Source organism: Falco rusticolus, chromosome 9, assembly GCF_015220075.1.
Source record: "Falco rusticolus isolate bFalRus1 chromosome 9, bFalRus1.pri, whole genome shotgun sequence".
Lineage (NCBI taxonomy): Eukaryota > Metazoa > Chordata > Aves > Falconiformes > Falconidae > Falco > Falco rusticolus.
In genome coordinates, this window is record NC_051195.1 from 52,550,433 (window position 1) to 52,574,820 (window position 24,388).

General features: G+C 38.5%; 1 protein-coding gene across 12 annotated transcripts in view; it reads left to right on the plus strand.

Annotated features, from left to right (window-relative positions):
* RALGPS1 (Ral GEF with PH domain and SH3 binding motif 1) overlaps window positions 1-24,388 on the plus strand; it is a 120,123-nt gene that overhangs the window by 64,848 nt on the left and 30,887 nt on the right. For all 12 annotated transcript variants that reach the window (XM_037400453.1, XM_037400452.1, XM_037400454.1 and 9 more), the window contains 2 exons: window positions 19,964-20,101; window positions 21,773-21,866. In XM_037400453.1, coding sequence (XP_037256350.1) covers window positions 19,964-20,101; window positions 21,773-21,866 — 232 coding nt within the window. The remainder of the gene's footprint in view (window positions 1-19,963; window positions 20,102-21,772; window positions 21,867-24,388) is intronic.

Genomic DNA, 24,388 nt, shown 5'->3' on the forward strand with positions numbered 1-24,388 from the left:
AAACCAATACAAGGCCACTTAGATTAATCAAAGAGCAAATAAAGAGGTTTAAAGGTACTGGATTAAAATAAACTGTCCATGTTAAAATGTGGACAAGGAGCAGATATTTCCATTGTAAGAGTGAATGTCTACTGTGTCAGGAAAAAACCACATGGAAATGTATTACATGAGTAATTTGGTATGCCTTAGGCTTTTTAAGTTTCTTGCACCTCCGCTGTATGGCCTGGGACTCCTGCAGGGAATATTAGTGCCATTTATTAGTTACTGTTGTTATGTTACCACCATTTTCTAATTTAACTCAAAAAACTTACACCTTTCCATATTGAAAGAAAGGAGGCACAAAACCAGGCACTGAAGTCAGTTCAGCCCTATGGGGTAGTATAGTCTAGATACTTGGGGTTAAAGCAGTCCAAAAGCTTTTCCCATGCACTGGTTTGATACGGAAAAAGCTGGTTTAATTGAACCAGAATGTGATTCTACTCACTTTTGACAGATTTAGCAATAGGCCCATTAAATTTTCTTGCAGCTGGCATATGATTCACACTCCTTGATTATTGCCCAGGGGCCTTTTCAGCCACAACTGCCCAGGGGTGGGGGGGTGCAAGAGCGGAGTGAGTGGGCTGCCCGAGCCTTGCCCGAGGCACTGAGCAGGCTGTTCCTGCCCTGATCCGTTTCTCAGCTTCCTGACTACTAAGAGAGCTGGAAAGGTGATTCCCTACCTACATTATATTATTTGAGTATTCCATTTTCACTTTAAAATTAGTATTTTAAGATTCTTTGCTTTTGTAGAAAAATAAAGGTTTCTGACTTGTGTTGTGCTCCAGAGCACCAAAGTCCTTGGAAGTACAAGATTTCCCAAGGATAAAGTTATTTGTTTAGGACTATATTCATAAGTTACCCATAATCTCTTTTAAGCTCTTTAACACATGCTTAAGTTCCATCGATTTTAAGGCACTTATATGCCTAAAAATTTTACCCAGTGAAGGAGACTAGAGACTTACCTTGTGGTGTGTTTTTTAGTCATCAATGTTCTCTTACAGATAATGGTGTCATAAATAAAAGTATTCAAGACATCAAAAAATAGCCAAACCCTATTTCTTTGCTCATCCGCTCTTCTGAATAAGAAGCAGCATACTCTTCCACAGATCAACTTTCTGATTAAGTGCTGAATGCTTTTTTGCCTTTTTAAAGCTAAATGGCCCGTTCCTGGAAGTTTTTGAGTATGGGTCACTCCAAACTGTGCATGACAAAGCTGCTCTGTTTCTTCTGTCTCTTGCAGTTTTGTCTATTGTGAAAAATGAAGTTGTGCCAACTTGATAGGTGACAGGCAGCTTTTATTTGGATGTGCTAGGCGTTCGTAGTATATCTGAATTGTTTGGGTAAGGCTAGGTGTTTGCCCTTTGGAAAGGACTGAAGAGAAAAATGGGATTAGCCTTTGTGCAGGCATTCTGCTTGGACCAAACGGCAATGCCTTTTCCTTGGATTTGTAGTACTGTGGAGTTCATTGCTTTTGTTAAAGACTTTAGGCTGAGTGACATGTTTTTCAAAACATTTTGTAATTGTTCCATTTGCTTTTCATACTGAGAATCTCAAAGATCAGCTTATGTTTTAATCCATGGTTGGAGAATTAACAGATCCTCCTAATAGTAGGATACTAATAGGCAGTTATTTCTGGCTGTGAAAGCTGACAGTTGTCTTCACCAGAGTAATTCAGTCAGGAAGGAGTGGTCTGGTGTTAGACTTGGCTTTGAGAAACAGTGAAAATACTGTAAACCAGCTGGTCCTAGAAGTTAACTTTGACTCAGTGATTGGAAGCTCAAGGTGAACAAAATAGATAGAAACGGACCAATCTTACAAAGGCAAACTTGAAGAAATCAAGCTGGTGGGTTTTTCACATAGTGTGCTGTTCGGTTGCTGAACTCGTTTTGCCACAAGATCTTTTGAAACCAAAAGTAATTTTAAAAAAAAGTGTGTGTGTAGGAATAGCAGGAAAAAGAAAAAGTGAACAGACAGATTCTGAGAAGAAACATTGTAAAGAAAAAATACCACCCAGACTTAAACACAAAAGTGTTTATACAAGATCTATCTCAGGAAGCCCCTAAACCACAGCTCACTGCTGACAGGAAGCTACATCTGGAAAACAACTCTTGTACCTTTGCCTTTTCCCTATATTTCTTTTCGAAGCATTCTCTGCTTTCTGACACTGGATAACATATGTTTTAAAATGTTGAAGTGAATCAGTATTACAAATATTTAATCTTCTGTAATATACTTTTCCTGACTCATGGGAAAAGCGTTAGGAAATAGTTGGGGTTGGGGCTGGGGGGGAGGGCAATACTCTTGAGAAATTCTGATTTGTTCAGAGTGAAAGCTTTGCTAGGAAGCTTCAGACAGCTTCAGAATTTTTTTTTACTGTTTTAGTGGCTAAAAGAATGATTTGCACCAGTCAGAAGTGATTTTAGGTGTAAATTCCTGAATATAATTCTAGGTGAATTACTGGTAACTTTTCCTTTCATGCACTGGTATCTTATTTTGAAAGTTGCTTGGTTTATACTGCACTGACTTGTCTGGTTTTCTATATTAGGCTTCATTGCTACAGTGATGAAGGTGGAATGACTAATTGCAGTCATCCATTAGGGTGATTATTCAGGAAACACCACAGGATTGTTTCCTTCTCTTAGTTTCGGGGTGACTAAGTATGAAGCAGTGATAATATTTTATTTCTTTCATTAAGCATAGACCAGAGGAATGGCGGAAAATGAGTTTGTTGAGTTAAACAGGTTTCTTTAGCGTTATGGGTAATAGTGACTTTCTGAGAACTCTCAGATGTTTACAGACACTCTTGAGTGGCCTTCGGGATTAGTAGCCCTGCTTCTGAAAGATTTTCCTTTGAGGTCACCAGGTTGACCTTTGAGGTGCTTGTGTGAAGAAGAGTAAAACTTTATAATGATCAGTGGCAGTCTTTGCATGAGACACAACATGATGGCAGGCTGCTCAGTTGAGGATTTCATCTATCAAAAGGCAAGAAAGAATTTATTTCAGGAATTTTGTGTTTTCTGTGAAGCGCTTTAAACCAGCTGTCAAACTGGAGAGTCAGTTCATTGAAATTGTGTTGCTTTCATTTCCTTTAAAACTTGTGAATTTGTAACCATGCTGAAATGTCACTGTACAAGCACTAGTATTTCCAGCTGTCTCTGCCAAGTGTTAGTAGAAAATGCTTGTCATATCGAGTCACTGTTACATTCTTTGTATTTCTAACAGGACTGATGTTACCCATTAGTTTAGTTTAAAGTCTCTTTGGAGAACAGGACTCCATGCAAATAAATGCTGCCATGATAGACCTGATAAACCATGGCAAGGTTAATGAAGCTTGAAAGGACTATTTTTTTTCCTTTATTTCTAGGAAAAAAAAATATCAAAACTGTATAGGAAAATGTTAAGTAAGAAAAATGAAGTGCAATTTAATGGTTTAAGTTAGCAGAGTGCTCTGCCTAAGGTAAATGTTTCAGCGTTGAACTGTTGATTAAATAAGCAAATTACAGTTACCCTTCTGATTAGCAAATGAAGCTCAGGAAAAGAAAAACTTCCATTCAGAACTACTCAGTGAATTTAAACTCAATTCACAAATAGTTGAGAAAAGACTAAAACCACATTTTTTACTAATTTACTATTTGGTGAAAAGTAATTAACTCCAAGCTTACTCTTTCTTAATTAACGGTTGTTAATATTTAAGAGAATTTAAGAGTTAGATTGAACAGCTTGAGACACGTTTACTTGAGTTGTGCTTTGGTTTTGTTCTTAATCTTTGTGCTTATGACTCAGGCCACAAAATAGATATGATTGGGAAAGAAAAATGTAAGCATGATACAGTCACCTTTATGGCTAGAGCCATAATAAGGAACAGGCCATTGTCAGACACTTGGACCAGGGAAAAGATTTGATGCTTTTTAAGCTCATCCAAGAACTAGAATGCTCACAGCTTCCAGTTTACCAGCTTTCTCAGAGAAAACTTCAGTGAAAAAAGTATTTTTTTTCTGCTTTATATGTCCACTGAATCTTTAGTAACCTGCCTTATGTTTATTTTCCTTTCTTCTGTTTATTTAATGTAATCTTGGACTTCTAACATAACGCTGCAGTATAGTGTCTAGTATAAGATACTTTTGAATTACTCAGACTAATTAAAGATCTGCATTTCAGAAAGTACAGAGGTATGCAGGTTGTTAGGGTAGAGTGAATGAGCAAAAGCGTGCTGTAAAAAGGAAGCAAGCTATTATATGGTATGGTAAGGATTTTTGTGTTTTAACTGAGAATCTTTCGATAATAGAGTTTTCTAAAGACTGATTTACTTATTAAAATAATTATAGAGGTAATGAGATGAGAAAACAGCGCTTGTAGTAATAGCTGTATGAAACAGATGTGGGCTTCAGGCTTAAATATCACATGGCTGTATGTATATTGCCTCATTTCTCATAGCTGTCATCAATGGGACGAGTCTAACTCAGGAACTAAGTCAGGTCTAGATACATGATACACTTTATGTGGCCATAGTAAGACCAGAAACAATTTGATGAATCCCTCAAGTGAGTAGCTCAAGGGAGCTGTCTTGGTAAGATGTATTGTTACTGATTTAATGCATCTTTTTTGTTTATGTAAGTCGCTGTTAAATGTTGGTACTCATTGATACTGATTACAGCTTTTCCATAACAAAACACATGCACTTTGTTACAACATGCGTATTTCTTGTTCTCTGACTCCAAAGGCTGTGAGGGAAGTTTAGTGTAGTGTGGGATTGGGTTTTGACTAACCTAGACCTCTGGAGTGAAAGGGGCAGACTAGGACTTAATTTCCTACTTAGATTCTTTTTAGTGCTGTTTCTGTAAATGTTGTGAAAAGAATTTTGATGCACACATCAAAAGTAAAATTAATTTCACTGTGTCAAGAAAGAATATGTTCTTATACTGTGCCGCTAATTTGTTCATCTGTGCTGAAATGATTCCCCACAGCATACTTATGTTTTACCTAAATACACATTTTGCAAGTAGCATTTTTCACCCTCATATTATTGTAAAAAGCACAGTATTTAGTAAGGGCATAAACTGCTAAAATACCTGTCACAGGTAGTTTTCTTCGTCTAGGCGTCTGCCCGCAAGCATGCAGTACAGTGTGCAGGGCAGTTCCGTAGCCACATGAGGAGTTACAGGGGGTCGGAAGAAGGTCCCGTAGGAAATGGGGACCTGTAGGTGGGCTGGCTGCGGGGCTGGCCCTGGCGCTGGAGCAGGCTGCTCAAGACCTTGGCCAGCTGAGCGCTGTAGGCCTCCAGAGACAGGGATTCACAGCCTTTCCGGGCAGCAGCGTAGTGCTTGACCCCTCTGAAAGGATTTTTTGGGGGTGGTCGGATTTTGGTTTTGTGTGTGTGTGTATTTGTTTTCCCTGTTCAAATTGGAATTTCCATTGCTGCAGCTTCTGTCAGTTGTTTCTTGTCCTGTCATGGCGCATCTCTGAGAAAAAGTTGTCTCTCTGCAGCTCCCCGCCACTCCATTTTGTTAGGGAAATGGCCACAGTCACCCTCTGCCACTGACCCTGTCACTTCTTCGGGCCACACCAGCCCAGCTTCTTAGGCCTGTCCTCGTCTGCCCAGTGCTGCCGCTCGCCCGCCTTGACGTGGTCCTCCGCTGGCCTCACTCCAGTGTAACGCCCAGCCGGTGCAGGGCTGCAGCAGGGCTGTGCTGTGGTGTTCCAGAGGCAGCCTCACTACTGCTGAGTAGATAGAAACACGCCTTATCTTCACAATTCTTTTGAAAACAAGCTGTATGCTGTTGGGTTGCCACCCCTGTGCATGCCATAACGTTGCACGTTATAAGAAGGCATGCTACTAAGCAACATTTCCTGCAAACTGTGTGTCACAATCTACCTTAAAAATAAAGTTAAATTTGTAATGTTGCTTTCTTAAAAGTTGAAGATGGCTGGAGAGTTACTTTTTTCCATGTAGGTCACAGGCGTATCTAAACAGTCGAAGCATTCAGGCTAGCACCTAAGACTTAAATAGGTGGTGCCGCTTCTGAGAAGGCAGCATGATATGAACGCTTTCTTTTTTTCTGGAGCTGGTGATCATTGTTTCTTGTTTTGGGTACAGAAGGAGCCAAAAGAAACAGGGCAGTATAGGAGATGCTTTTGGCAGAGGGTGGCGGAGGCAGTTGTATCAGTGCTGGAATTTTGGTTTGATTTTTGTTGAATGAATACTTGATTTTGAAGATGCTCATGCCTTTCAAGGGATGTGTTAAGGAACAATGTAGTTGCTCATTCTATCCTATTGTTGAAGCTGTTGCTTGTGAGTGGAACTGCTTTTGTACTCAGGCACATAGTACGGTAATGACAGTGTTGTTTCCATTACTGTTTTTATCCATTTTTAAAAAATGTATTTGCCATAACTGTGTCAGTTGGAACAAATCTTTTAATACTTTGTGGAAATACTGTCTTTTTTAAAATACAGTTATAAACTTTTTGGATCGTGTTCTGACAGAGGTAACAGACTACAAATATTTTTACTTTTTTGTTACTAATTGTACCTAATAACATTTCTTGTTTGCCATGAAGTAAAATAATTTTCAGAATGTTCACTGCAGTTGCTTGTGATTTTCTGTTTAATTAATGGATGTGGAGTTGTATACTCGAGTTATGCTATGCGTCAGTGTTACAGTGACACAGCTTTTGAACCCATGAAGTACCTTTGCCTCAAAGATCCCTAAGTTTTTTTCAGGTGAATGCTGTCTGCACTGAAAACTTACTGAAGTAGTTATTCCAGTGAATGTCTCAATTTGGATGTGATCATTCTTGAGGAATGCTGGGCCTGTAATAGGCTATCTGTTCCAGAGTAAATATTCCAAAATAGTTTGTCTGTGCTTTCCAGGTATAGACAAGCCCAGAGTGCTAATGTGGCACTCCAGCACTGTTTTCTTGTTCTCAAACAGAAAAGAGAGGAATTGTTGTTCGTATAGTAAGCATATGCGTGATTATTGCTATGAGAAGAAGTTAGTTTGATCCAATTAAGAAATTACATATAATCTACAAACAGCCCGGTACAGAACATCTTTGGGATTTTGGTTGATATATTGCCATTCCAAGTAAGAAAATACTGCAGGCTTGCATTTATGCTTACTGCAGTTTTTTGCTCAGCATAAGATGTAATGCTATTTCAGGTACAATGTTGGTGTTGATTATCTCTAATTAAAATAATTAACACATTCTTCCTTATTCGCCAGACTAGCTTTAGAACATATTTAAATGTGTATCCTACCTACTTCAAATTTTAATTTCATTAGTTGATGTTGCTGAGGTTGATTGAGCCAAAATAACGTGCTCTCTCTACCCACACATTTTTATAAGGTCAGTTTTGCTTATATCTCATGATAAAAGAGATTGCTTAAAGTACTTTATTCACAGTTAAAATCAGTGTCTGTTGTCTGCTTGTACATGCATAGCTTTGCTGTAACAAATTAGTCCCTATAACTGCTGTACTCCAGACTGTCCTACAATAATACATCTGTAGGCAGAAGCTAGCACATTTATCACATTTATCATAGAGTAAATAGCGTCATGGCTGGAAGGGACCTCTGGAGGTCATCTGGTCCAATGTTCTGTTGAAAGGAGGGCTGTAGGTTAGGTTATCCAGGGTCCTAACAAGCCAAATCTTGAATATTTCAAACAAGGAAGTTTTACTCCTCCTCTGGGAAACCTCTTTCAATGCTTAGATGTTTGCACACTGAAGAATTTTTGCTTATAAATTGCAGACAGAATTTCCCCCATTGCCTCTTGTCCGGTTGCTGTGTGTCACTGAGGAGGGTATTTCCATCTTCTCTGTAACTGCCCTTTAGGTACTGGCGGCCTGGCTAGATTCCCGTTCTGCACCTTCACTTCTCTGGGCTGAGCAAACCCAGCGCCTTTCACCTTTCTTCCTATGACAAGTTTTCCAACCCTGTAGTCCTCTTGGTGACCATCCATGGTAATTGTTTAATGTCTCTTGAGACATTTTGTCCTGAATACATACCTGTGTGGTAACATAAACGATAAATAAAATAACTACAGAAGTGAGTATTTTGATTTAGTTCAATCCATGTTTTAGTGTTTGTAGTATTAGTGTGGATTCTGCCAAGCAGCTTTGCTGTTTTAACAAGAAAATGTAGACAGAAGCTATACTTTAAATCCTTGCCCACGAAGCCCCACTGGGGAACAGTTTTGAGATTCTGATTTAAATATATGTATGCAAATCTGCATCTGTCTTTCTATTGGAAGTGTAAATAATGAGCAGAGGTTCTCCAGTCTATCAAGAGCTGAAAAGTTAAATTGTGTAGCATACAGTTTCAATGTAAAACAGTTGTAGTCCATATTTTCATGTCAGGCTATTTCTGGCAACTCTCACTGTAGCAACCATCATTAAAATGCTTTAAAGCAATTTAAATAATCATTTTAAGCTCCAGTGAATATATTTGTAACTTATTTAAGATAGGCATCTATTTTGAAAGTTTGCATTTTTCCTTGAATGAGAATTTGTATAAGGAAAATTCTCTTACTGATGTGCTTTTAAAATACTTCTCAGTACTGTCTTTGAAAGACAGAAGTCATGTAGTTTGAAGCCATTATTGTTTTCCCTTTGACGTAGGTAAATGTTCACAAAACAACAACAAAGAAGAGACTGGAAAATACAGAAAATGTATCTTTCAATTCATTCCTGTGTTGAAGAAATAACGTTCCAGAAAGCAATCATATTAGCTACCTCCCCTCTTAGCAACCCCCTCTTACCTCCCCCTACTAGCAACATCCCTGCAGGATTGATTTTACGTGTGCGTTTGGAAAAAAGCTATTGAGGTGAGTATTCACACTCGCATTAGACTGATGATATGCAAGGGGAGATGCCAGAGAATGGCAAGAACAGCTGTTAGGGAATTCAGAGCTATGTAAGTAAAAATTATACAAATCCTTTTAACTGAGAATATTTTTTGTCTTTTTGACCTGCCTCATTATAGTTCTGCATCTGTGTGCGTGTGTGATGCTGTGTTCTGGCTAGCCGGCATCAGACAGAAGCGATAAACTGGGTCCTAATCCCACCTTTACTTTCCTGGGAGTGATCCCATTCACTTGGCCACTCTGCCAGCAGCGTGCATTACAAATCACATATTGTTGCCTTGGCAAAGATTTGTCTTAGGTTGTTTTTAGAGTACTCCAAGTCCTACCAAGGTTAACCAGTATATACATTTTGGTTTTGTAGAAAAATTTTCCAGCCCTTAGTCCATGGAAAATATCCAGTCGTCTCGAAACCAATGATACCACAAAACCGTTGGCTTTTCTGACTATGACCTAATCTCCTAAGAATGGTGTCTCTGGTTTTACAGACTGCTGACTGTAGTGATTTGGACTTTTTACCACTGAGTTAATTGATAAGTTGCTTTCTCTCTGTCCTCTCCTTTATTTAGTATGATACAACCACACTACTGTATGTGGGAAAAGGCTTTCATAAATACAGCTGACTACAGACTGGAAACATTTTTGTCTCTTCTGGTTTTCCTATCAAACCAGTGTCATTATTCAACTTTTGGGGAGAAAAAAGGGAAAATAATTATTTTCCATAGGTTCCCTTGTGTTACGCGTGCCAGTTACTGTGTGTCTTGTAGTCACTGCTTCCTGTACAAAAAGAATGCTGTATGGTACACTGCAACATGTGTGCGTTCAGGGGCTTCTGAGTTGGAAATACCTTTAGGAAGTGTACGTGATGATAAGTAGGGAACCAAACTTCTGTTTTTCTCCTCTTATAGCATGCGTTTGTGGTTGTCACAGCAACAGTACAATTTACTAAACAAATATGGAAGATTATTATAGTACTTGATCAAAATGTTAAGAATAACAAATTGAAGTCCCCAGGCTAATCTGATATACTTCCCCAAAAGCTAATTATTCTTCGTTGTAAAGTAGTGAATGTCTGACTGACAAAAATACTGTACAGCAGCTGTTTCCGAACTTACTTGCATAAACATTTTAAAAAAAAACAAAAACCCAAACCCAAAACCCAAAAAAGAGGATGCAGCTGAGAATGATGCAAGTTTTTAGTCTTTATCTGCACTGTTTTCTTATGATCTGTGTGTATTTGTGAGACAGTTTTAGGTACTGTTATGTTTTGGATTACACCTTGTGCCTGCAAATTGTTGTGAATCCCCAAAAGAGATTTGAAATTCTGAATTGTTAAGAACAAATGTTGCTGCGCCTTGTGCAAGCTGCACATCATTACATATTTTCTAGAAGGTATTTAAACCCCGCTTTTCTTATGTCTTCTTGGTAATAATATTTATTTTCATGAGATCTTTCTGACAGGAAAGTGCTTGCTGTCTCTCACTGAACTCGTGGAAAACAGAGGATAAAATAACTTGCCCAGGTCAAAGAAATCTGTGAGAGAACAGTACGTTTGAATCCAGATTTTCTGACTTCCAGGGACATGCCTTAGAAAATGCATTTCCATTTCTTTCTGCCACTGCAGTTTAAAGTAACACCAACCCAGCTTTTCTCATTGGTATAACTTTGTACATGTGCTTTACTAGACTGAAACTATTTTGTGTTTCAGAGCATGTTACATCAGTCTTTCTTAATGAGGAACAAATCACACACCATAGCTACTGGTGAAAATTTTAAAGCTTGTATGTTTGATGTGAGGTTCATCAGAATTGGGTGAAGCTGAATAACCCCTGGCTTAGGTTTATATTTCTTAAGATGATGTTGTTAGTACCCATCAACTCCAAAGTCTGCTTATTTATTATCTGCCTCAGTGCTGTTGGCTCTTTCTCAGAAGCCTTGAGTATTGAATAAAGAAATAATAGGAGAAGCCTAACTGAATTGACACAAATATACAGGCTTAGGTTTGCATCCTGCTGAACGTGCAGTTCTCCATAAATACTTTTTGAATAAAATGTAGCCTTGGAAGTTGTTGTCTGGTGGATGGAGTGCTCAAAATGCATGATCTGGGTGTTAATGACTACTACATTTCAAGGTCACTTTCTTGGTTTACTTCGACCTCCTAATCTTTAAACTGTTAGTAATATTACTGCTTTTTTTTGAGCTCTTCAATAAAAAATTAAGAGCTAGCTATTATAGTTCTTTTGGCAATTGCAAAATAATCGATCCCCTTGACACAGTGTGATTTCCATTGATAAATTTAGTTCTGGATTACTTGCCCATGCTTTTCCTTAGTCTGTGTTATTATTTCCTGATACCATAAACTAATGAATACTGTGTTGTTGGCATACAATGATCCAGCTGCAAAATTAGTTCTAATAACAATGGAGAAAAGCAGTATCACTGGAAAATGTTTTGCCTGTAGAAGCAACTGCCCATGAGCTCACCCTCTGGAAAATATCCTGATGGCTTCACATCTTAGAGAGCTTTTTTCAGTGCACAGTAGCACAAATGTAAGCCAAGGTTTGAAAAGCTAGTGCTGTGTGTTTTCTTTGGCATATGGCTATCCTGAGCCTTTCCTTTGAGAAGCAGATCTTAAAGTCTTTTGCCGAAATGAGTAATTTTGTGATTCCTCTTGAGCAAAATAAACTGATTCTCATCTATTCCTATTACCACGTCATATATATAGAAGAGTTCATAATGCCACTGCCCAGGTGAAGGCTGATAACACTGAAAAAAAAATCATAAAAACCTAATCATCCTTCTTGATTTAAAAGGACAGAGGGAGAGAAACACCGTTGCAAAGGTGTAGCTCGATGTGTATTTACAAAGGTTATGTTCTGTTATATGCCAGCATTCATTAATTAAGCATTCAGTTTAATTTTTTATTGGCATCCATCAGTTTTGTTTCTTTCTTCCTGCATCCCACTACCCACAAAAAGCCCATTTCCTTGCACTTTTATTTGGAATTGACAAGAGCTATGCTAACCCACACACCCCCATCCATTTTGTTGCTTGTGTATCTCATCGGTCCTCATCCATATATTGTCCTGGAAGATTTACTGTTTGTCTGGAAGAAATGCCTATGACTACTGATACAGATGGGAAGGGTGTTTACATCCTTGATATCAATGAGAATATCTGCAAACTTGCTCAAAATAGCCAGAATCTAGTCTTGAACGAGGCTGCCTTGAGGCATATTGCAGCATAGAGGCTCTGAGCAAATAGAATTTTTTAGAGTCTTTAACTACATTTTGATGTGCCGCTTGATAAGAGGGGACAGTGAAGAGCAGCAATGTGAATTCGAAATCTAGGTAAGATCTCCAGGTCATGGAGAAATCTTGGGTGGTTCAGTCTGGTTTTACTCGGCATTGGACTGCTACAGAGCCATCCTCGTACTGGGGAAATCAGGGTTCATTCTTTCATTCTGGTGTGTGGGGTGCCTGGTCTGCGCTGGCAGCGTGTAGGAGTTAGTAACTTGTGTGTTGGGTGACAGCTGAAGCGGCCCCAGTATGGTTGGGCCCTTTGCAACAGGTAAGTTCAGAGGAGCTGAAAGTAAGGGTTGGTCTTTGGGTGGTTGTTGTTCATCCCCTAAAATCTGAGACTGGGATGTGGAAAGTTAATAGAGCTGTACTCAAAGCATACACAGAAAGCAAACTCAGTCACTCCCTCTTCCTTCAAATATCACCCATCTTTTGGCTTGGGATATTATTGTAGCTGAGAGAAGCAGCAGCATATCAGCATACTTAATCCATGGGTCCAGAACCCCAAACTACTAGTGCAGATTACAAAAATGGAGGCTGTTTTTGTTAGAAAACAGAACAAATAACAGAGTTACGCAAAATAGACGTAACTTCTAATGATACGCAGTTCTGTCTCTCTAGAGATGGAAATGAGGAAAAATTCAGGATGGCTTTTAGTAAGTACTTTCGGGGGAGAAAGCAGTAAATGCCCCAAGTTGCTCTTCAGCTAAAAGCATTAAGATAGTCTGAGGCAGAGGACCCTTGTCTTTATAATCTGTACGCATAGCTATGAGAGAGAGAGATTGCTTCTTCAAGAGAGAGCATTTTTAATACAGGAAGACAATTTTTAAAGGACTGGTCTGGGCTAGTGAAGGAAGTTAAACTAGACTGTAAAACTTGACCTGATTTCTAAGTATCTTTTTTCTTTGTTTTCACTCCAGTGTGTCTGGAATTTCCGTTTTGCTTATATGTTGTTAATCCAACTCTATTCCACTTCTTTACAAGGACCAAACATCCTGTTTGGTTTTGGTGGGTTTATCAAATTGCCTTTGAACACTGCAGCACCCTCTGTGCTACCTACCTACCATGTCAGTGGGTCTGAAAGGTTCATTCTTGGTCCAGATGCACAGGTTGGAGGCAGGTCGAGGGACAGCTCAGTCATGGGCTCGTGGTTTCCTAGCAAAGCGTTCACAGCTCAGAATGAACAGTTTGTTCTTGCTTGTCGCTGCCTCTGGGTCCGTTTCGTGATTTTTCAGTGCCAGTTCACATCATTTCTTCACCTATTCCTCCCTAAGCAGTAGGATTTTCCAGAATGCATAAATGAATGGGCTAAAAACTATAAAGACATTAGGTACGCACTTGCAGCCTGGCTAAGCTGGACATAACCCAGTGTCACCCAGTGAGCCACTTATTTGTCAAGGTGGTGGAGAGCTGAAGAAGCAGATACATAGCAGGCACAGCTCTAGTGAGAAGTCTTGCAAGAGATTTCCTCAGTCTTTAATTATTTTTTATTATTATTATTTAATTATTTATTATTAATTATTTAATTAATGGAGATCTTCCAGACAGCACTTCAGATACGCAAAATTCCATGGCAAGACTGAATCTTAGCTATAAAACTTAGGTGATAGTGAAGTATGGGGTATACTGAACATGTGAATGAGGTTTTGCTCATGCATATACTCAGTACTTATTAAAATCTAACAAAACTGCCAGGCCTGTCTTTTTTTTCCATAAGCTGTAAAGAAGAAAACCTTTGGAAGCCACATGACTTTTCTTAAATTTGCTAGACTGTTGCTGGTGGTCTGTAACTTATAGCTCTACATGATAGTAATGAGACATTACTAGAGAACACATAAGAACATTTTCTTTTCAGGAAAGTATTTCTGTTTTCCCAGATGGAAATCTTATTTCCAGTGTTTTGTTTTATTTTGGTTTTATCTGAGTAAGTTTGAGGCATACTTACTACCAGGAGAAAATAATTTGTTTTCACTGCACAAACTTACTACACTTCCAGAGATCTGATTATTATCAGTAACTAATATAAGCTTACTGAAATTCTCTCAGGAGTGTGTTGCTTAGGTGTGCTGTATGCATTTCATCATAGTGGCTTTCCTTCCCTTTTAAAAAATTGCAGTTGACTAGCATAGTTGCATTTCCTGTTGGTTTAATAGCTGGATTTTATTGAGAAAATTCACTGTTCTAAAGCTAGGAGAGTGAAAGTGAGCCAGCTAGCTATTTTCCTGAAACTAAGAGTGTTTTTCTGAAGGCAGGGCAAGAAAACATGGGGCGGAGCCAGAGTCGTTAATTATAAACATGCTCAAAAAGCACTGTGGAAAATCTAATGTGGAAATACGGTAGATTTTTATGCTGCACAAGTTATTTTCCTGCTCAAAAGAATGTTCCTTCGTTATGCAACAAAGAAGCACTGACTTCCCTGCACAGCTCATAGAATAGTTTAGGAATACATTAAATCAAAGTCTGCCTTTTAGCTGACCCTAGACGTTTGAGCAGCCCTAATTTAAAGAAAATCAGACTGAGATTAATATTCTTGATACACTCTAGCAATAGCTGCAGTATCCCTGAATGGAACACGTACAGTGATTTCTATTCAGTCTGTCTGAATACAGCGTTCACAGCAGGCTCAGTACATCTTGTACAGCATTTTCTCTCTGCATTCATAAAGGGTTTCCCTTCCAGGACCACTGAGGTCAGTGAGAGTTTCATGAATGACATCGGAGGCTAGGAGATTATGTTGTTTGCTTTTTAACTAAATCACAGAGCCAAAAAATAGTAGGATTTAACTAGGCAAAGATGCACATGATGCTTGCTTTTTCTACTGCATGTCATTTTATAGTGATTTTTCTGAATACTGACTTATGAAAAGTGTTTAATCTGTATATCATTAATGCTTTCAAAAGATACTGCATTTACTAACCCTCCTTCTCAAGCCTGGAAATAGGAATTATATTGTCCAAGGAAAGTATTTAGGATTTACACATTAGGAGCTTCAGGCTGGCTTCGGCAGAGGTGGAAGAGCAAATAGCACAGGAATGTCAAGTTTCTGAGACTTCTTGGCAATCGAGTACTGGTAATGCAAGTCCCAGGACTTGGACAATCTGTAATACCTTGCAGTCTGAGCAAAATACGCTTACACAAAAATCTTTTCTCTAATGGGTATTTTATTCTGGGGTGCTCACTAACTTAAGATGAACTAAAAACATCTTTTTAATCTATTTTCTGCACTGGAGTAACAACTATAAACTTGCAATGCTTTTGTACTCAGCACTTTTATAAATGGTAAAAAGGTGTTCCTGAAAAGCTGTGGTTGTTTTTGGAAAGGATAAAATGTGTCAGGTTCCATCCTCCCTGCAGAGCCTCATGGCAGATGCTGTGTCTGAGACTGTCCTGCCCATTTCTGTGAGCTGCACTGAAATGCTGCGCTGCTCCTGCGAGTCACAGCACAGTTCTCCTACAGAACTGACATTTTATCTTGTGTTCCTGAGGAATTTCTTGGTTGACACAACAGTGAACGATCGAAGATACTGGTAGCGCTGTGCTCTTATGCCAGCAAATTTTGGTAGTAGGTTGGTTACATCTGCCTGCTAATGAATTTGCTGAAAAGCCAGAAATGCGAGTGCATCTCAAGTCCTCAGGCTGGCTTACCCTTTTCTTCTTGAAAAGCTTTTATAAAGCTGATTTAAGTTTCTGGTTTGTGTTGTTGTTTAAAACGTGCAATGTTTTTGTTCTTACTCAGTTTATTAAACTGGTAATTTAATGCTGTAGAAGAATCTGTGTCAGGTTCTAGATTTCACCCATTACTCAGATGAGAAATCTTTCATTTGTGCCTGAGAGTGTGTTAGTGCATTTACTTCTGTGCAATAGGATTTCCCATTTGTTAGTCTTCTAATTTTATTTGGTTGCAAAGTGAGGGACACTTCTCCAGACCTGTGGGTCAAATTCATTATCATTACCTCATTCTGTTGTCAGGGAGGGGTGGCTTATAAAGAAGACAGGTCATATTCTTCTCAGAGGTGCCCAGAAAAAGGACAAGAGGCAATAAACATTGGATATTAGAACTGGACACGAACAAGAAAAACTACTGTTAGAATGGCTAAGGAGCATTCGACCTAAGTTGGTCAGAGAGTCTCCATCCCTAAACTTATAAGGCTCTTAGCAACCTTTTCCAGCTTCGAGGTAGCCCTGCTTTGAGCAGGAGATTGGACTAGATTGACCTCTGGACGTACCTTCTGACCAAAGTGACCCTGTGATGATGACTAATGCCAGCACAAAGTGTGCATAAAGTGCCACCGATTGGAATCCTAAGATTCTAGTTCTTCTCTAAAAAAATACCATTGCACTGCTATAAAAAAGTATTAGAGAGTTTTTTACAAACGTTAAAACTCAGAAAACAAGAATGATGAGATAAATTTCACCCACCTTCTTTGCAGACCAAGATCAGAAAAGGAGTTATGTATGTGAACTAATAATAGTAGGAAGAAAAAAAGAAGTTATTGGGATAGAACTTTAATTTGGGTAATTCAGGGTATGTTTAAAAAATCATTGTATCTGATTAGTCCAGAAAGAGCAAAGTTATCACTCACAGATTTTTATCTGAAACAATTAATATTTGTATATAGCTAATAGTAAAAGAGTATCTTCCACAGATCACTTAGTAACTCCTAATACATAAGGTGGTTTGCAAACACATAAAGCACACTTCTTGATCCAGTCCCTAACACATACATAAAGGATTAGTATGGTGTTCTGTTTCTTTAATCTACTTCTCTTCTACTAGCAGTTGAATTCACACCAAAAAACCCTGCATAAACCCAAGACTTACATCAGGTTAGCTTTCTGGGATCACACTACTGTGTTTGGGCTTTTAGAGCTTTTAGTTTGGTTTTGATTTCTTCCGTGATTTGGAGGAAGGTGTTCTGTGGGATGTTTGGGGAGGATGTGGATGTCAAGTCAGACTTCTGTGACACTATTCACAGCAATTCTAGTATTTTAGTTAACGTTTGTGTTCTGTGATGTTTTAAGACATTTTTCCATAGTTCATAGGAATTGAAAAGTATAAATCTTACTTTATTGTGACAGGTGTCAGAAAGCATATCCAGTGCTGTTACTGAACTATTGGAAGAATATGTGAATTGAAGGGTAAGGTGAAACGTTGAAAAAGCAGTGTGAAGGGCTCACATGTTACCATTGCCGTGTGCTGTTTGTTCCCAATGGATTCCAGCTCAACAGAAACTTTACAGCATAGTTTCAGAATGATTCTATTTCAGATCTAACAGAGGATTAGAATATTTCTACTTGCTTGTTTTTAAAACTCTTCTTGGATGGAACATGATCTGTTGCTAACTAATGTTCAACATCGATAGCTGTAAGATTTCAAGACACCCAGAGAAAGGAGCTGATAAGAGTGGACCTTAATAGAGCCTTGTCTCAAAACAGGTACATAATATGTAGCTACAGAATTTAGTTTGACCATGTTTGTGTCAACTCAAAAAATTTGATGAATGTGTCCCTGCCCTTAGCTTGCAGTTGTCTCTGTATGATATGCAAAAATCAGATAAAGGACTAGTGCTTTGAGCTGCCTCTCTGGGCACAAGCTTTCATGCTGTCTGGAGTGCTTAATAGAATCACAGCGAGTGACACACATTGTTGTACAGAGGGGGTTTGGCTTTGTTCTGTTTCTTTTTTTATCTCATACAGAATCATTAAATTTTGTGATGCAAAAAGATCGATTTAGTCCTGATAAACTTAGTTATATTTTGCTCCAAGTTCACTGTGTAAACTGTGGTTTCCTCTTTGAAATGCACATCCCACAAAATCTGATCTGCACTTCAGTTTATCAGTAGAAGTTAGAAAACTGAAGACTCTACAGGAAAGATTTCAACTGTAAGTGGTATTACAGTATTTAGGTTGCATCCACTTCATTCTTATTTATCACTACTGGCAGTGGCTTTGTGTTTGTGTAAATTTTGTATAAATTGTGTGTAAACCTGCATTCAGAGGTAATTGATTACAAATTCAAGCATTTCGTATTTCCTGCAGATTAAGCGTGCAGTTATGAGATATTTTTTTTTTAAGAAAAAAAAAGTAAAACCTAAGTTAAGAATGGATGAAGCTGCACTTTCTTCTTTGTATTGTCTGGTTTGGGTATCTCTGGCTGTCGCATGGCTCCATGAAGAGGCAAAAGGGCAGCAAGTCTCCTTTATACGGTGATTGCCCTCACTTATTTCAGAAGGTCTTATTCACAGAGTGCCCATGTGGCTGAGGACACACTGAAGATGAAGTGTGTTGTAACTCTGCCTCAACAGACTAACTGTTCCACTTCCCTAAGAGATTAAGTACTGTGCATTACGACTTTGTTCCTTCCCGTGTTCTGCACCCAAGGCCTGATCAACAGAGAGCATAGCTAGAAGTCCTAAAATAAATTAATTTTACACACACGCTCATAGCCTCTGTACCCCTTCCCTGCATTCATACAATTGAAATACTAAAACTGATTAAAGTATCCTCACAAGAGCAAGTGTTGCTCTTCCTCATCTTCATTTAAATGCATTCAGTTCATTACTGAAGTAAATAGATGGGCCTTGCATTATGCTTTCATAGTAGCTTTCATGAGTCTTGCAAGACTGTGTTGCAGAATTGCCTTTCAGTTTTACAGAGTTAAACTTCCTAGGCGATCTTGGTGATGGTTCAGTTTTCTCAGACTCGATGGTTGTGCGTTTTATGTACTACCCCCTTGGGCTGTGATTGCTCTCTAACTGCTCTAGGCTGTAAAAGAAGCCTGCTGCAAATCATAATGGTATGTGCAGTACTGAATGGCATGTGTTGATAAAAAGCAGTTGGGTACTACGCAAGAGATGTTATACTGTATCATGAAATCGTTTCAGCCTTAAGCCAGCCTTTTTCTTCCTTAGATATTTGTGAAGGTAAAAGTACTGTACAACAGAGACTAAATCTGCAAAATACCTGCCTATCAAATGTGGGATGTAGGTATATTTTTGATGGTGATGGTAGCTAACGTCTTGCCACATGTGACTTCTGTATATAATGTGCTGCTTTACCAACCAAAAATGAAGTTTTGTCTTGTCAGGCAGTGCTTTGGAAAAGCGCAATACAAATTAGAACAATCGGCATTTTTAGCAACTACAGTAATCACCATCTTTCTGTATTTACTAAGAAATACGGTCCTAGGCAGATAACTGCAATTTTTTTCAGTTAAGGAATTCATAAATAAACCCCTTTTCTTTTATGTTTTTTTAAATCATGACATAATCAAAACCTAAACATCATCTCCTGTTGTCTTGCGGCAGACGCAGGCTGGAGCCCCAGCCGAGGCGCAGCAGTGGCTGTGCGGGGAGGAGGGCCGTGCCCAGGAGGTGCTGCGCTGCGGTGCTGAACTCGGCTCGTGGCCCAGGCTGCTGGGCTGCCGTCAGCTCCATGCCAGCTGCCCGTGCCACCATCAGCGGCTCGTGGCAGCTGTTGCTCTGTTCTCAGTGTCCTTGTTACGGTCCTGCAGACTGCTTGTAGTTGACGTTAGCTTATACAAGTGCACATGAGCAGAATTTTTCTGTCCTTTTTTAAGAGGTGTTAGCAAACTCAAGCACTAATTAGGACATTTTTCAACATGCAGATCCCAAGCTCTCCTTTGTTTAATGGGCCCAGACCACAGTGGGGCTAAATAGCTGCTGTCTGTTGTATTTGTTAAAAATTATGCAGCCATTTCTGTTTGAAACACTAGATCAATTCGTTGATTGGTTTGTTTGTTTCAGGAATTTATCTCTTGGATTTAATCTACATTGATTCTGCATATCCCGCTTCAGGCAGCATTATGGAGAATGAACAAAGATCCAATCAAATGAACAATATTCTCCGAATAATAGCTGATCTGCAAGTCTCCTGTAACTATGGTTGGTAAATCTTGTTGTACCTATTAAGCCTTAACTAAAATTTTAGTTTAGTACAACATTATGAAAGCCAGTGTCAGCCCTGTGTGAAGGCAACACAAGAGACTAACGTTGGTAGAACTGAACACTAGTAAATGATGTGGCTTCCACTTCCGTGCAGTTTCAATCTTATCAGTAGATTAGGCAAATGAGCATGTATCCTGAATTGTAGAAGCTGTTTACAGAAGTTGTGCAGAGTTTAATGCTAAGTATGGACATGACATACTTTCAAGTACAGCTATTGCATCTGGATTATATTCTACTTCCATCCCAGGCAGTCAGAGAGAATTACCTTAATGTCTTTCCTTTCCTTTACAGTAGATATGATGTCTCTGGAGTGCAGAATGTGTTAATTTCATTAGCATTTTATTGTTAGCATCCTGATGATATGTTTACAAAACAAAATCCACATATTTCAGTCTATAGAACAGTTGTTAAATTGTGTGTTAAGCTTTTCCACATACCTCACTTGTTGATGAAGTGAGGAACATGAGGGGGCTGCTTCTTTCTCTTAACAAGATTTTACTCCGAAATTCAGTTATGCAATTCTAGCCTGTTAGTGAAGCCTTATGTCAAAAAATGTGCTGGTTTTGGAGTCTTGACAAATACTTGGTGTACTGTTGCTGACAGCATGACTTTTGATTGCTTAAACATGAAACAAGCTGGAAAACCTTGAGAGCAGCTGTGCAATTAAATACATTCAGAACATTTAAATGCTACAGTTTTGGAGAGTTTTGAACAGGAAAAAATTTAAATTAGATTGTAAGAAAACGAGGTGAGAAGTTACTTGTGGATGCCTACGTATCCAGCCCCTGTCCTTTGTTGTCAGCTTTGGTATTATAAAGTATTTAAAGGTAGGGACTAGGCATAGCGGTGCAGGATTCTGAATAGCTAGGTTATTCAGCTGTCACCTTCGTTATTTTAAGTTTCATTTTGTCTTACAATACTTTGACTGACAAAGAAGCCTCATTATTTCATTGACCCTTTCCTTTTTACAGTTTTGGCATCTTCCAGCATTGCTGTGCATTAATTTTGAGTACTTTTGTTAAAATCAGAATGAAAATTATTATATGGCCTTGAAGAAACAATATTCTGGAATACAGGGGCCTTTAAAACAGTTGTCTTTATAAGAGCATAAAAGTTGTTAGATGCTGCAAGGCGTGTTCCTGTCCCTGTACCAGGCACCAAAGAAATTTTCTGTCATTCTGAACTTAGTGTCTGTCTGTCTTGGCATTCAACATTGTAATTTTTAAGTCACTTCATGTTTGTATGAGAATCACTAACAGCCATGGCTGCAGGCTCCAATTTCCTGCAGAACAGTAAGCACAAAATTCAAGCAGGGTTTGCAGCAAGTAACTCTTTTCCACCTGTGAGACAGTATATAATAAAATCCACTAACTTTCATTATGATGAAATGCATCTGTGTTTTCTTCAACAACTGAGCATCACTTTTGCTCAATCAAATCTGTAACATCTTAGAGTCAAAGTAATGCTTCTGCCTGATTGGTTCTTTAAGAAGGTTCAAATTCTCTGATTCCACAAAGATAGCCTTAAGAACCAGAATAAAACCCTGAAAGAATAATTAATTTTGGATTACGTGAATGTTCTTTTTTTGTTTGTTTGAACACTGCACAGATCATCTTACAACTCTGCCCCATGTGCAAAAGTATTTGAAGTCTGTCCGTTACATTGAAGAACTTCAGAAATTTGTAGAAGATGACAATTACAAGTAAGTACTGTTCTGTTCTGCAGGTTTTGGGGAGTTTAATGGAGAGATCACTTGGCTGGTATTAAGAATTGAACAAAAGGCCATTGACTGAAGATGTTTTGGGGTTTGTCTGGTGTGCTTAATATTAGAAATGGAGCGGATAATACCAGCATGCCTGAGTAAAATCCAGAATGACAGTCTTCCTTTACGATGCCAACCAGATTTCCAAAATGAAATATCTTTGTAAAAGTTAAAAGCAGATGAAAATCGAGTATTTATTCTGTTACATCATAGTTATATTCTGGGAATTTTGTTCCGAAACCCTAAAGCCATCTCCAACATGTCCAGGATTGATTCTATGCTATTGTAAATAACACATTAAAAACATCTTCCAATTTCAAATAACTATTTTTTATAAGCTGATACATAAGGTATGAACCTGACAGTTTGGGGGGCTTAAGCTTGTTAAAGTAATGATTACAGAAGTGGAGAAGAGCTAACCCACACAATGGTGTGAAATAGACACTGTAGAGCGCACTTGTCAGTATCTGAATGTGCTCCAGTAAAAGAGGTGATAATCCCTGTCCAATAATTCTGAAAGAACTAGCACATTAAATCATAGGTCTAGCAGCCAAGGTTTTAAATAACTCAACCAAGGTTGATGCAATGCTGTATAATTAGCTGTTGACAAATATAGTACCTCTATTTAGGTGAACAGAATTTAAAGTATTTAAGGCAACCAGATGTTCAGTAATACAGCGGTGTTATGAAAGATTTTAGAATATGTTTTGGAGAGCAGGATTGCTAATGAATTTCTTAAAACCAGTCTTGTTACCAATTTTATTAAATACTTCAGTTAAGAAATTGGTCTCAGAACTTGTGTGTACTTGGACCCTATGCTAATGAAACAGTGTTGGAAGGGTTCTTGGAAATAGAATACGATTTGGATATCACAAGGAAGAATTAGATGGCCTGATGACTAAAATGATAGTGACACAAAAATCAAAATGTTACATACTTACTCTAACAATAATTTATAGTGTTTATCAGTAGATGTGTGTCAGAAGTGAGATAAAGGCACAAAAAGACAAATTCATCCCTCTCTATCAAATACAGCGTTGCTATAAAAATTTGTTAATACTGCTTCAAAAGGAACTTGTAAGACCTTATGTCGAGTACTGTATGCAATTCTGGCTATCCATGCTTATGGTGGGTTTAAAAAAATGCTAGTGCAATCAAGTGAGTAAATTCTGTCTTGTAACACCAAAATGAAAGAAGTAGGTTTGGCTTTAGCCTGGAAAAGAAGTTTAGGTAATATGGTCGCTCTGTATCAACACAATTGGGAGAAAATAGAAAATAGGGAGGGTAAAGAGCAATTTAAACTAAGTTGTAATGGTAGCACAAGGATAAATGAGTACAAAAGTTTAAGCTAAATGTTGAAATGTGGCTCCTAACTAGCAGAGTAATGGAAGCCTGGAACAGCTTCTTAATCAGGTAGTGAAACAAATAATTAAATAATTTTAAGTCAGAACTTGATCAGTTAATGAATTGAAGGCTACCAGTTAACGTTTGTGAAAAGAAAAGAACAGATTCAGTGAATCAGAAGACTGCATATTACCAGTGTGGGGTCGTGTATGTACAAGCGTAAAGAATGCCCCGCCCTAACCATTCTACATTCGCTGCAATTATAGCTGATATTGCTGGCGTACAGATGCAAAATCGTACTGAGACACTTCAGGAGAAAAAGATAACAGAGACAAAACCCAACATTTGAGCATAGCATGAGTCAAGCAATTTGTCTTTTCTCTTTGATTTTGAACATAGCTGCAGCTGGCGGTAACTCCAATGGCCAACGCTGTGCCACTCAGCTGTGGGCAGGGCAGCATGCATACGGTGCTGCTCCTTGGCCAGATCTGCCAGTATGGATTCTTGTGATAAATGTGTGTGGAACTTTGCTTTTCCTGAGAGAAGAATACTAAAAGTAACACCATTCAGACGAGGTATTCTTTTGGAACTGAGTATTATCAGGACATACTTCAAATAGAAAATGTCCAGAATTTGTCCCTTTGCTTAGGGTAACCTTCAGCAGCAGAAGCTGAACCAGCATTGGGTCGTTCACTGCAGGGGATCCCACCTGCCTGTGGTTTGATAGGTTTGTGCTTTTGTGTCTGGTTGATCACGCATACTAAGAATAGTGATGTTTCTGTAGGAAAATTACTTGGAAGAAAAGAATGTGTTTGTGTGATGTTTTTGTAGCAAAGTTTATCTGCTTCATGGAATTAGAATTCCTGCCAGGGTACGAATGATAGAATGCGTATGTTCTTCCTTTTCTCAGGCTCATGACATTGTATGTGTTTCGCAAATAGGAATGCACTGCGCAGCAGATGCGTGTTGAGGTCAGGCAGTCCAAGACTTGTGTTAAGGGTAGTCCGAGACGTAAATCTTGGTATTAAAATATAACAAATGGTCATTATTTACAAATTTCCTTACATACTTCCATGCTTTATTGAAGTCGCAAACAGAGCAAAATTAAACTGAGTAGT